This window comes from Oryzias melastigma, linkage group LG22 (genome assembly GCF_002922805.2).
Source record: "Oryzias melastigma strain HK-1 linkage group LG22, ASM292280v2, whole genome shotgun sequence".
Taxonomy (NCBI): Eukaryota; Metazoa; Chordata; class Actinopteri; order Beloniformes; family Adrianichthyidae; genus Oryzias; species Oryzias melastigma.
Window position 1 is genome coordinate 18313342 of NC_050533.1, and position 14767 is coordinate 18328108.

Sequence of the window (14767 nt, forward strand, 5' to 3'; positions counted from 1 at the left end):
AAAAAAAAAAAAAAAGGTCAGTTGTTGTCTAATTTTGCCACTAGTCAATTACTGTTGATGTATTTTCCTGTAATTTTCATGAAAAAAAAAACAATTAGCAGGCACTGTTTTTTTTCATTCACAAGCCTCCATGTCCAAGTATTGAAAGCTGGAACATGAGCTCATGTGACAGAATCTAGCAAGCTGATTGGCTGCAAGCGATGTCTACAAGCACACAGGAGCAGATTTATGTATGATTATTTGATAATAAGGAAATTAATATAGATTTTATACCAAATTTGTGATTTGATTCTTGTAGTTTGCTCAGTTAGCTTTCCAACAACATGCCCCTTTTGTGGATTTGACAAGTAATGAGAGAGTTATGTCAATTTAAAGACTCTAATCTTTGCTTCTGGCCACAAAACTGTCACTGTTTAGCTGTTTTTTGAGGAATAATAATAATAATACCATACTTTTGATCATTTAACATGCCATTACTTACTTATTCTTTGAGATATCTTATTGACCTTTATACTGCTGGAATGGTCTTTTTCAGTGCTATAAAGATCGGAGCAATCCACGTTATTTAACATAACATACCTATCATTGACTTTGAATAGACTACAAGATCAGCCTAAACGTTCCTTATTAAAATTAAATTCACTCAGATCTTCCTAAAATGTTTTCTAGACGCTCTCCTTTATCAGGTGTCAGTAATAATTTACTTGTAAAAATCACATTGTTGTTTTTCCAGCTTTGTTTGTTTGTAGCAAAGCAGTAAACAGACATCTGGACCATTCCAAGATGGCGTCCAACTTTGCGTTCGCAACAAGCTAGCATGTCATCTCTAGTGATGAGAACTCATTGATTGGAGCTATCCAGCCACACAGTTTGGACCCAGATAGCAGCTCAGACGAGGATAACAAAGATGTTGATGGGTGTATTTGTCTGCAGGTGGATGCAGTGAACATACCTAGAAGGTTGAGCTGAAGCTGCGGGTTCCAGGTGATATCCAGCAGTCTGCGCTGACCACAGAGCTCCTCATTCTCATTCTGGACGATGGTTCCTTCACAGAGTCTGAAGGTTTCTTCAGTAGCAGAAAGTTGTTCTCTGACAGACTCTTTCTGAGCAAATGAAGACATGGTTTCTGCAATGCAAAAGATCTTCAGCTCCAACAAACACCAAAGTCCTCTGAACAGCAGCAGCTCCGATCATCTGCTAGTCTCACAATCACAGCCACGTTGTCTTTACGTTCAACACGAATTCACTCATTTACGACACTTTAGCTAGAGACGATTGTATGGAATCGAACCACGTATCGCTACATCCTCGCAAACGTCAGAACAAAACACCGCCGTCGTCGCAACAGAAGCTAACGCTGCTAACCTGCTAGCGCGGCCTCGTTATGTTTACTTCCGGGTCACGATAGGATAGAAAAAAAATCGAATTAATTCAATATTAATACCCAGTCTCTTTGAAGGGCTGCAAATGAAAATAAAATAAATCATTAAAACGTCGATTAAAGTTTTCAGCATTTTAAGAGACTAGACTTTAGTTTTCAATTATTTTCTTGTGACGTTTCTTTCGTGACCCGGAAGTAAGCAGCACTAGGCCGCGCTAGCATGCTAACTGCGTTGTCTTGAGTTGAGACGACGCCGGTGTTTTGTTTGGACGTTTATGTGGTTTCTAAAGAATAGTAAGGTGCAAATGAAGCTTTCTTGAAGCACTTAAGTCTTTGTCTAAATTGGTTCACTAAAAAACAATGCTTCATGAGCTTCATTTGCTCTAGTAGGACATCTAGTGGACACAAAAAATAACAGCAGAATTTGATCTGTGGCATTTTGAAAATAAAAACATGTACAAAGATATTAGTAAAATAAAGTAGTTCACAAAACATGTCCATTGCTTTAAACTTCCACTGTGTGTGTCTGCTTATGTATTGATAAAAATATATGTAAACAAGATTTTTTTTTCTTTGTAGGCTGAGAGGTTTGGGCATCTCTGGCACTGTTCTGAAGTGGTTTTATTCCTATCTCACAGATTGTAGATTTTATATAAGTATGGATACATGCTCTTCAAAGGTCTTTGAAATCAATTGTGGGGTCCAGGGGTTTGGTTGTACCAAAAGTTAGAACCAAAACATACGGCGAGGCCTCATTCAGTGTTATGGACCTCGCCTGTGGAACAGCCTCCCAGAGAGCCTGAGAGCCGCAGAGACTGTTCATGTTTTTAAAAGGAGGCTCAAGACCTACCTTTTTAACCTGGCTTTTAGTTGAAATAGAAAGTTATTTTATATTTTGTTTTATGCTCTTATGTTGTTTTATGTTCTCGCTTTATGCTTTTTAACTTATTGACATTTATCTACTTTTACTGATTTATGTATGTCTATTTTATCTATTTTATTTATTTATCTGTGTTATTTATTTATTTTAATTTATTCTATTCCTAACCTTTGTGTGGCAACATGTCGACGTGTGTTTGTGTTTGTCTGTGTGTGTGGAAGGGTAGGGGGGTGGGGGGGTTGAGGACATTGTTTAGATCCTACAATGTTTCCTGTTCTTTCTTTTTTCAAATTTGATTGTTTTCATGTCAAGAACTTTGATTGAAATGTATTTTTCTGGAAAGGTGCTATACAAATAAAGTTTGATTTGATTTGATCAGTAACAAGGAATTAAGCGCTCTTCCTTTCCCACATAGAGTCACTGAGACTCCACAAAAGTCTGTTTTTCATGTATTAGTGGATCTATGCTCTTTAAACGTCTCAACTGAGTGTCATGCACCAGCCTCCTCCCTCTATTTCCCCCAAAGCCCCGAACAAACATTAACAGATTGACAGAGAGCTGCGGAGCGTTTCGGCATGGTGCGTTCACTGAGCTCTGGACATCAGCAGCAAAACAAAACAGTTTGTCAGAGAAAATGTTGAACATCAGCACTGATCCCATAGACTGTATATTTTATTTTATATTGTATACTGTATATTACTTTTTACAGTCTATGACTGATACATATATATTCGTCAAAATTTTTTCAGAAAAACTGCATTGTTTTGCTGAGGACTCTATAAAGCGTAGTAGCGGACTAAGTTGGGCCGAGTGGCTGTTTGGGTCCCCTAATGTCCAGCGTTCATTGAACACATCATGGTCAGATCTCGTCGGCGCTGTGATCTGTCAGTCAGCCTGTTCGGAGGATTGGTGGGAATAAAGAGAGGAGGGCTGGTGTATGAGATAGATTGAAGGCATTTGAGGGGTGTAGACCAACTAATAAAATAGTAAAATAATATAAACTTATCAAACAACTCGAAAGTGCTGCTGCTTTAATGTCAATGATAAATAACAATGATTCACAACTTTGTTTTCAGGCTGTTTCTGTTATGATTTCATATCAAATGTGATCAGCTGGAAATCTCTGATTAATCTGTCCTTGTATTCTCAGCACGTTTGAATTTGAGTTTACAGTTACATGACAATGAAGACATTTTCATACCATTTATAAATGAATTTAATTTTCTGAACAAATGAAAGAATCACATTTTTATCTGTTCATAATGGGGTACAGGGATGCTTTTTTAGGCAGTGTTGTGCTGTTGTAGTATAAATAAAAAAACAACTAATTTGTGATAGAAACTAAAACATTTAATTAGAAATCATTAAAAGAATTACTCAAAAAATGTTTCCTCAGGAAATAAACACAAACATAAAAAGTAGTTTTTATCTGATATTTTAATTATGTTGTGACTTCTTGTGTTCTACATATTATCATTGGATAACGTCAAATAATTTGGTTGGTAAAATATATGTTTGGCTAACAGATTTTTTATCTATCTGCCAACTTGGCTGGTAGTGGTGGAGAAGAAATTGACTTTTAGATGCATTAATTATGATCCATAAGCGATTCTCAATCTTTTTTTAATTTTAAATAGTTGAACATTTAAAATGATTTAAAGTAAAAATAACAAGCAGAACTAAACGCAAAAAATTTTTCTACCTGACATTTTTGAAGACCACACAAACATGGCCGACCAGGGCTCTAGAATGTGACCAATTTGGTCGCATTTGCGACTAGATTTTTCATTGGCTAAAAAAATTCTTGGTCTCACTGGTGCACCCAGCCGTTGTGAGGACAAAAAAAAAAAAACACATAATCTCCACAATTCCAAAAGTCTCATTCCTGTATGGTTGTGCAGGTGTAACAATCTCCAATAGGAATTATTATTTTATTAGAATGCACATCTTCCACACCTGCACGCAATCAAGTGGGCACTTTTGTTCAGTTTGGGTCCGTGCGCACGCACACAGTCTGTGCACATGCACCCAATGCTGGCGGCAGATGGAACGAATTAAAAAGTCTGTTAAAATCCTTCAGCACCAAGTGTCTCATGTTTATGAGACACTTGGTGACAATCCCCCTCTTTTTTTAATAATAAAATAATGTACATGTTCTTTAACCTTCATTAAAACCAAATCAAGAACCATTTTCAGAAGAACAAAAAACCATCAGAGCTGATTGTGAACTTTCTTCCAGTTCAATGAACTGTCCTGTGACTATGGGGTCAACATCTATTTTTCAAGTTTTCAATCTGTTTTTTCATTCACTTTAAGATGATCTTGATTTGACCCCATAAGTGACCATCATGAAGGGACTTTAGCAACAAGTCGGTTGATGCTCCTTTTGTAGTGAGACTCTACAAGTTACTTCTTTGTGTCTGACCAGAACACTTGTTGAACCTTTTCCAGTTTGGATCAGTTCTTTGACAGAACCTAGTTTATTGAGCCAGTATTTTCTCTGCAACAAACTTTGTGGACTTCAGTGCATCAACCACCAAATGCAGCTGTGTCTGCAGCCACCGCTCCCCCAGGGGAGGAGTCAAATATGGAGAACAATTTTCACTCACTCAGGTAAGTGATAGCTAGAGAGACTTGAACTTTCTGTTCTCCTAGCCTCTGATTCTCCTCTCCCCATGGACAAAGACAGAGTTCACTGAGAAAGTAAGGGTTTTTCAGCCTCAGATGCTCCTCTCGTTGACTGTATAGTAAAACTGGGATGAGTGACCTCTCCCCCCTGGCGTTCCAAACAGGAACTACCTCCTGGCTCCAAGAAGCCAAAATCCCACAGACTTCTACAGAGAAATAAACAGTTTTATTCAGTCATTCTGTTAGTCAGAAGAACCATTCTGGCTCTGATACATTTTTATTAACATCTTTTTGTTGAACCTTTTTTATTATATTTTTGTTGTAGTTCAAGTAACTGAAGTTATAAACGGACCAATCAGATCCCTCAATAAAAGCATGTGGCCCCCGCTGGAAAGATTGAGACAGAACACTGACAACTAAAAAGAACAGAGAAACACTTCTAATCTCTGATACATAACAGTTACATGCCGCCAGACTCCTTTTAGTGTTCCAGCTAAGTGATGCTGAGAGAGACAGTGGAACTGATCTCAGATCAGTTCATGCTGCAGCTCTGACACTCATCTCCACTTCCTTCTATTCCTCCATCACTCTGCTCTCCACCTCACAGGAACACCATCCAGTCATATCATCTCTGCACACCAGCTGCTGATAATCTTCCTCTCTTCTCCAACAAGAGAAACATCACTCACAAGCCCCATCTGCAGAGAGAAAGCAGAAAGACTGTGTCTCCATCTGATTCTGGTCTGTTACTCAGTGATGCAGCACAGCAGCAGAAAGAGCAGCAGGAGCTTCAGTTCTGTTCAGAGCAGCAGCTTCCTGTCATCTTCACCTGTTGGAGCTTCTGCTGCTCTGATTGGCTGACTGTTGTCCTAAAGCATGTCATCCTTCTCCCCAGAGCTTTACTGAGAAGCTGCAGCTTCTCAGACTAACTTTAGGACAAACCTCTGGAAGCAGCTGGACTGACTCCAACTCTCTACTGACCTCAGAGTCTGAAGTTTGGAGTTTGGACTCTCCACCAGATCCTGGAGCTGCTGAACATCTGAAACTTGAAAGCTGTTGTTCCTCAGATCTAGTTCTGTCAGGTGGGATGGGTTGGAGTTCAGAGCTGCGACCAGAGCAGCACAGCTGATCTTTGACAAAACACAGCTCCACAACCTGAATTCAGAACGAAGAGTTGAGCTTAAAGTCGCAGTTTATGTTTTTCATCCTTCAGTTCTTTTTAAGACTTCAGAGCTAAAGAAGTTCCAAAAGTAAAAAAAAATAAAAATAAAAAAAAATTAAAAACACACATTAGTCTGTGGCTTCATCCAAACCAACTGATGTTTCAGCACAAATAGCAGAAAAACTCCACTTCCTCCTCCAAGCAGCACTGAATCATGGGAGAATTTCTGCTCACTGTGTCAACAACTTTGTCATCACAGTAATATGGATGCAACTGAAGCATGGAGTCTGACCTCAGAGTCTGCAGTTTGCAGTCTGGACTCTCCAGAAAACCACACAGATGCAGAACTCCTGAATCCAGCAGGTTGTTCCCGCTCAGGTCCAGTTCTGTTAGATTGGATGGGTTTTTCTTCAGTGCTGAGACCAGAGCTTCACAGCTGATCTCTGACAAATAGCATCTTGTTAACCTGAAATCAGACAGAAAAGTGTGTTCAGGAGCTGTGATGGTCGGGATGGATAAGATCAGGAATGACTCCATCAGAGGGACAGAACACATTAAAGGATTTGGAGATAATGTCAGAGGCCAGACTGAGACGGTTCAGAGATTTCTAGAGGAGAGACAGTGAAAATATTGGTATAAAAATGCTGAGTTCACTGGAAAGAAGTCTACAAGTAGACCAAAGATGAAGATTGTGGATGCAGCTAAGGAAGACATGAAAGAGGCTGGTGTTAGAGGAGAGGATATAGAAGACAGGGTTAGATGGTGAGTCCTAAAAAGAAATTCCCAAAAGAACATAAGAAGATGCAGGACTTGCCATACATATAAAAAAACTCAAAGTGCTATACAAAAAACAAATAAATAAACAAAACAAACAAAAAAAAAAACACTTTCACAGCAAGGAGAGGTCAGAAATAGCAAAACAGCTCAATGATAATGAAAAAATAAAAACACAGACTCTGTGAAGGTGAAACTAAGTAACAAACATTTACAAGCCCTTCTTGTTTTAGACATTTTTCAAACAACAAAATAAAATCAAAACAACAATATTACATTTAAATATTAGGAATATATGTTAATTGGGTCCCGTCCAGAAATCAAAGCTCTCCATTTAGTGATTTGGCTTTGATCAAACACTCATCTGCGTACTGACAAATGGCCGGAGAGACCGCAGTTTCCATGTTCTTTTACAGGCACGTTTCATGGTTAAGTGGAGGGGGCGTGGCTGACTTTTATAATGTTATTGGGCGTGGCTAAATTCGTATGTTTTCTGTACATTTAGATATAACATTCAGATCAAAGCAAAGAGAAGTAGTGAGTGATGTTGACGTGTCAGTAGCAAATGTTTGACATTGATCCTTGATCAATGACTTCAGCTTTGGAACAAGGAGAAGCAAATGAAACACGGAGTCTGACCTCAGAGACTGCAGTCTGCAGCCTGGACTCTTCAGAAAACCACACAGATGAAGAACTCCTGAATCCTGCAGGTCTCTGTTCCAGCTTAGGTTCAGTTCTGTCAGATTGGACGGGTTGTTCTTCAGAGCTGAGCCCAGAGCTTCACAGCTGATCTCTGACAAACTGCAGGTCCACAACCTAAAATCAGACAGAAAAGTGTGTTCGGGAGCAGTGACGGCAGCTGAGGTCCAGGAACTTGGCAAATTCAGTTGTCTTTGGGTTGTCTTTAATTGACATTAGGTGTGTGGCAAAATATCAATATTGCGATATATCGCGATATTTAGTCCTGTGATCGATTCTCGATGGGTTCTCACCAAGTATCGATATTATATTTTCACTTGAAGAGGCTGTTGCGCTGAGCGTGCGAGTCGCCCGCCGGAACTATTGAGCAAACGGGCGCGCTGCGTCGGACTTTTAATAGCGATGCACGCGCTCTTTTGGGAGAAGCACCAGTGAGATAAAGGCTCTGTAGCGCGTGTGTAAAGCATGTCTACCTGTCAGCATTTATCATCCATCTGTAGGAGATCCAGCCGGTAAGAAGTGACTTTATCTGAGCTCTAGAATGAATGTGATCACTTACTTCCTGTTTGCTGTGGGAACTGGGCGCGTGCTTCGCAGTTTTTTTGCGTGTACTTCAGGTACCGGTCGGAATTTTCGTTTTCATGCACTTCAATGTTTAACCTGCTGGTGTACGGTGTAACTTTGGTAAATTTATAATGTGACATTTTCAAACAATGTAATTACTTGTTGCTAATGTTAATTTAAAGTAATTCTTAAATTAAAAAAATGCTGATCATTCACTACCGTGTTTTTTTTTTCTCAGTTTATTTATTAAATGTTTTATTTTTTTAACCAACTTGCTTGGTCTCTTGCATTTTGGGCCTTCCATCATCACTTCCTGACCAAAACCCATGGAGAAACAAAAATGAGATAAAGCAGATGACTTGTCAATGTAGAAGTGAAGCCAGACACTTCTACACACTGAGGACATTAACAGAGATGGAGACAGAAGTGGATGATCAACATGAAACCCAAGTGACTAGCAGGGACATGACCCGTAATGTCAGCATTTTGGGAACATGGGTTGTAGAAAATCTGTTTGAAGCATTAATATGTTTATTAAACCTGATTCACAAAAATTATGTCTGCTGCACAATGCCAAACTAAAGTGCATATTGCTTTGGATGTCTTCCAAATGTTGACAAGTTGTTTAAATATAAAAATGACAATTGTATTACTTTCACCAATACAACTCTCATAGCTGAGTAGTTATCTATAGATGCTTTATTTAAAAATTGTACTCGCTTACAGATTGTTAAAAATATTTTTTTGCTGCCCTTGTCATCAATCAGTCATCAATATAGTGATCTAAACAGTACTTAAATGGGGAGTCTGACCTCAGAGACTGCAGTCTGCAGTCTGGACTCTCCAGAAAACCACACAGATGAAGAACTCCTGAATCCTGCAGATTGTTCCTGCTCAGGTCCAGTTCTGTCAGATAGGATGGGTTTTTCTTCAGAGCCAAGCCCAGAGCTTCACAGCTGTTGTCTGACAAACTACAGCTCATCAACCTGAAATCAGACAGAAAGGTGTGTTCAGGAGCTGTGATGGCAACTGGAGGTCCAGGAACTTGGTGAATTCAGCTAGGTGGCCCTGATGACAAAGTGACAGATTATAATTTCAGTTGAAGCTTTGGGTTAAATGTTTGTTTGTTTGTTTTTTGGGGGGGGGGTCAGAAACACGCTTTTTGACGAGCAGCACGCTGTGAATCTATCGCGTGGCGATAGAGGGGCGGGGCACAAGAATCACGTTCAATGCGAAAGCTCTTCCAGCAGCTTCATGGCTCCTGCTCCTCCGAGCTGACTGGAGGAATGAATGAGGAGGTACTGGACAGCCCGCCAATGTCCCGCCCTCCAGAGCCATGTACCTCACCGTGATTGGTTCGTTCAGCTCTGCACACAACAACTGTCATTCATATCAGCCTTGCGGGCCGCACTAACATTAATCTTTCATATGAAGACGCGGGTCGCAAATCATCATCCGGCGGGGCGCAGATGGCCCGACGTTAATCACGATGCTTCGTAGAGGCTTAGATAAGAACAAGTGAAGCAGTAGAGCTGCGCAGAGGGTCACGCACGGAGCCTCCATCAAGAAGCTGTCGGCAAAGCGAGCAGAAGCTCTGCTGAACTTCACAGCAATAGATTGTAATTCAGAGACCTGATGGATCAGAGTGATGTGTACAATAATATGAAAAATTACCAATGTCGTAGCAATTTGAAGTGAAAAATATATTTGCTTCCACTTTTGAGAAAACTTGAGCTGTAGCACTGACTGTCATGTAAACAAAACATCTCACCCACATTCATCCTGTATTCACACTGAAATGTTTCTGGAAAGAATTGGCTTTTTTCCCCTCATTTTTGAAGCACCTGTTCAGGTTAATAAACCATTTAAATGCTAGATTAAGCAATCTTGCAATCGCACTTTTAGAAACTCTTCAGTTAGGGTACATTCATTTAGTGCTGGGGGATATGGAAAAAAATTATATCACGATATCAAGATACGATGTATATCACTATATACAACTATAAAGTAAATTTTCAGCTATTCTCTGAAAATATGCCTGATGTTGCGGTAGTTTTTGTGAAAAGTTGCAGCAAAAGTTGTGATGTTTTTAATATAGTATTGTTTTGAAAAGCGCTTAAAAAATGTTAATTATGAAATAAACGGCACATTCTCATATCAAAACTCTCATTGTGATAGATGCTTTAGGAAAATACTTCATCACTATATACACTGTTGCTGTGCTGTCATTTAACTTGAATAGAACTGTGAAACACAAAGACGTTATGGTCCTTGCTGCTCATAATAGCACAAATATTTGTGTGTTGTTATAAACATTTAGAATAAATTGAAATTTTCCAGTGAAAAATTATAAACTTAAAAAAAAAACAGCATAATCACATTAATCCTCAGATCTCCATGTTCTTCACAGAAAGTGGAAAGGTTCAGAATGTCCAGAGTCTCTCTGCCTTTATCTCATGTTGTGCAGCAGCTGTGCGCCGTGCAAATTGACAGACCGCTCCGTACGTGCACCCCACCGAGCCGCGTGCACGTTTGTGCTCAGGGCACCTTCACCCCGCCGCATGCCCGTTTGCGCACAGCACCTTCACTCTGCCGCATGCATGCTTGCGCTCAGCGGACCGCCACCACCCTGCGGGGTGACTGTTTACGCGCATCTTCAAGATAAAAATGTCAAAGAGAAAATTAAAGAGAGCACAGCTCCCGGTAAGGAGTCTGAAGAGAAATGGTCACGAAGCTGCGCCGTCATCCATTGCTGTTGTCACGGAAGATTGGCAAAGTTGCGGTGAAAATAAAAAGTTACAGGGTGTGCAACAAATTGCACGAAATCCTGGAGGGTCTGATAATGACATATTTGGCGTAATAATTTATCAAATTAGCTTAGCAACAATATAAACGATAGAGGGGAAATGGGACGGTAGACACTTTTCTATCGCCCACACGATATACGTTGTCATATTGCACATCACTACATTCCCTCTATTTTTATATACATATATATATATATATATGTATATATAGAAAAATATTCAAACAATACTGAATGTGCCCTTCAAAAACAAATATTTTGTAATTTACCAAAAGAAAAGCAGCATGTATTTCTGGGTAAAAGCACTTTGTTTATGAGACAGTTGCTGAACTTAAGGCTGTAATCATTAAATAAAATTAATTTTAGCATTTTTTTTTTACACTGACAGACATAAAAATTCAGGTAGATTCAATTCAAGTCATGCTCTTAAAAAAAAAAAAAAAGTGAAAATTGTTCTGGTACAGTCTTGGGAAATAGGATACATGAGGCATGTATCGGGATACGTATCATATCGCCAGACTCTTGCCAATACACACCCATACAACTCTCTGTCTCTTCACTATGGGGGCAGATCATTCAGTCACTCTACCCCCAAACTCTGGAACTCTCCCCTCGGACATCTAGAATACTGACTCTCTTCCTCACTTGACAATAAAACTGAAAACCCATTATTATTATTATTATATAAGTTTGCTTACTCCTTGTCATTCCATGTACAGTGTTTTGTAAATGTATTTTACTTCTGTAATTGTTTTTAGTTATGTCTTTATTGCAGTGTTTCCTGTTGTGAGGTGACGCAGAGTGTCCAGAAAGGCACCTAATAAATATAATCTATTATTATAACATTTGTATCTGTCACGTAGAAAACACTGGGTTTTAACTTTTTTTTTTACTTTGTCTTCACTTCTATGCAATAATCTGCTGTTTAGTCTGCAATTATGTCTATTCAACACTTTAACTTGAAACAGAGAAAAACAGACAGAACTTGTCGTAGAAAATCAAAAGTTTAATGAAAGCTGACCTGAGAGTCTCCAGTTTACAGTGTGGATTCTCCAGTCCAGCAGACAGGAGCTTCACTCCTGAATCCTGCAGGTTGTTGTAACTCAGATCCAGATCTCTGAGTCTGGAGGACTGAGAGCTGAGAACTGAAGACAGAGCTGCACAGCTTCTCTCTGACAGATTACAGTTATCCAGTCTGAAGAAAACAAAGACAGACAGCAGTTATTAAAACTTTCATTTCTCCACTCAAATTCATTTGTTCACTGAAGGTGATTTTCATGAGAGTTCTTACAGAGATTTGTTGGAGGCTTTGATCACTGGCAGCATCCTCAGAAGAGTCTCCTCTGAAGCAGAGTATTTCTTCAGGTCAAACTCTTCCAGATCTTCTTCTGATGACAGTAAGATGAAGACCAGAGCAGACCACTGAGCAGGAGACAGTTCATCTGTGGAGAAATGTCCTGAACTCAGGAACTGTTGGATCTCCTCCACTAGAGAACCATCATTCAGTTCATTCAGACAGTGGAACAGGTTGACGCTTTTCTCTGCAGACAAATCCTCACTGATCTTCTCCTTGATGAACTGGACTGTTTCCTGATTGGTCTGTGAGCTACTTCCTGTCTGAGTCAGCAGACCTTGAAGGAGACTCTGATTGGTCTGCAGTGAAAGACCCAGGAGGAAGCGGAGGAACAAGTCCAGGTGTCCGTTTGGACTCTGTAAGGCCGTATTCACAGCACTCTGGTAGAACTGGACTAGACTGCTCAGTTTACCTTGAGAGATCAGTGACTTTTTTTCCCCCATGAGGTTGAGTCCAGAGTTGATGAAGGTCAGGTGGACATGAAGAGCAGCCAGAAACTCCTGAACACTCAAATGGATGAAGCAGAACACTTTGTCCTGGCCTCTCTCCTCTCTAAAGATCTGTGTGAACACTCCTGAGTACACTGAGGCTGCTCTGATATCGATGCCACACTCTGTCAGGTCGGATTCATAGAAGATCAGGTTTCCTTTCTCCAGCTGCTCAAAAGCCAGTTTCCCCAGAGACTCCATCATCTTCCTGCTCTCTGGACTCCAGTGAGGATCTGTCTCAGCTCCTCCATCATACTTGACCTTCTTGACTTTGGCCTGAACCACCAGGAAGTGGATGTACATCTCAGTCAGGCTCTTGGGCAGCTCTCCTCCCTCTCTGCTCTTCAGCAGATCCTCCAGAACTGTAGCAGTGATCCAGCAGAAGACTGGAATGCGGCACATGATGTGGAGGCTTCGGGATCTCTTTATGTGGGAGATGATCCTGCTGGCCTGCTCTTCATCTCTGAATCTCTTCCTGAAGTACTCCTCCTTCTGTGGATCATTGAACCCTCTGACCTCTGTCACCATGTCAACACACTCAGCAGGGATCTGATTGGCTGCTGCAGGTCGTGTGGTTATCCAGAGGCGAGCAGAGGGAAGCAGGTTCCCCCTGATGAGGTTTGTCAGCAGATCACTCACTGGGGTGGACTTTCTGGGGTCATTTAGGATCCGAGTCTTGTGGAAGTCCAGAGGAAGTCGACACTCATCCAGACCATCGAAGATGAAAAGAACCTGGAAGTCTACAAAGCTGCAGATTCCTGCTTCTTCGGTTTCAGGGAAGAAGTGATGAACAAGTTCCACCAAGCTGAACTTCTCCTCTTTCAGCACATTCAGCTCTCTGAAAGTGAATGGAAATGTGAAGTGGATGTTCTGGTTGGCTTTGCCTTCAGCCCAGTCCAGAGTGAACTTCTGTGTTAAGACTGTTTTCCCGATGCCAGCCACTCCCTTTGTCATCACGGTTCTGATTGGTTCTTGTCTTCCAGCTGGGAGTTGAAAGAGCTCTTCTTGTCTGATGCTGGTTTCTGCTCTGTCTGCTTTCCTGGATGCTGCTTCAATCTGTCTGACCTCATGTTCTTCATTCAGCTCTCCAGTTCCTCCCTCTGTGATGTAGAGCTCTGTGTAGATCTCATTCAGAAGGGTTGGGTTTCCTGCTTTAGTGATTCCCTCAAACACACACTGGAACTTCTTCTTCAGACCAGATTGGACTTTATGTCGACAAACTGCAGCAGTCAAACCTGAATGAAGACAACAAACAGAGTAAATAAACTCTCTGCAGCCTGAATGATGAGGGTTTGAATCCATGTGGTTCCATGTGTTGAGACATCAGTAAATCTTCATTTATCAGCAGCTGAAACCTTCAGAGAAATCCTCTTACTGCTCTGCAGTCGATCAGCCAGCTCCTCCTGCTTCATTCTCCTCAGGAAGTTCTCTGTGATCTTCATCAGTGACTCTCTGCTGCTCCTCCTCTGCTCTTCATCTTCATCCTCCTGACAATGTTGTCCTCCAGCAGCTGCAACAGAATTCTAGATGAATGAGCCAATCAGAGTGAAGTCATGGAGCCAAACATCAGCTCCATGTTGGACACACTGACAATCCACTGGTCTCCAAAGTGCAGCATGGAGATGACTGTGGACAGAATGATGGAAAAGCAGTTGTTGTTCATGTACAGACCAGAAAGATGGAATCCAGCTGTGTTTGATGCTGCTGGACAGACGGACCACTGGGAGTCTCTGAGCTCTGCTGGTCCAATCTGTGGAGAACCAGAACCATCAGATCCATTCTGTCTGTGCTGGGAGGATTCAAATAAAACTAACTTGAGTCAGATCAGTTCACAAAGTCACAGCTAGGATGTTACACAAAAAGGTCAGTTCCTATTGACTTTACTGTAAAAAGACCCAACTTACAAAAATGTAAAAAAACATTTTTACAGTGATTTTGTGGTTTCATTTTAAATACATATTACTATTCTTTTGGTTTATTTATATAACATATACAAATTCACATTAATATTCAGACTGTCCACATTCTCAA

General features: G+C 40.6%; 2 protein-coding genes across 2 annotated transcripts in view; both read right to left on the bottom strand.

The window, feature by feature from the left end:
* LOC112148782 (gastrula zinc finger protein XlCGF57.1) overlaps nt 1-1456 on the bottom strand; it is a gene marked incomplete at its 3' end in the record, with an annotated part of 16248 nt that extends 14792 nt beyond the window's left edge. The window contains exon 1 of the mRNA XM_024276134.2: nt 953-1456. Within this exon, the coding sequence (XP_024131902.2) occupies nt 953-1121 (169 nt within the window). The remainder of the gene's footprint in view (nt 1-952) is intronic.
* A 3824-nt stretch (nt 1457-5280) lies between these two features.
* Nucleotides 5281-12841, bottom strand: LOC112149158 (NACHT, LRR and PYD domains-containing protein 12). The gene is made up of 7 exons (XM_024276699.2): nt 12186-12841; nt 11916-12089; nt 8901-9074; nt 7465-7641; nt 6344-6517; nt 5871-6044; nt 5281-5587 (listed from the first exon to the last, which is right to left on the bottom strand). Exons 1-7 carry the CDS (start codon nt 12689-12691, stop codon nt 5575-5577), a joined length of 1392 nt encoding a protein of 463 aa, XP_024132467.1. The 5' UTR covers nt 12692-12841; the 3' UTR covers nt 5281-5574.
* Nucleotides 12842-14767: the final 1926 nt, after the last annotated feature.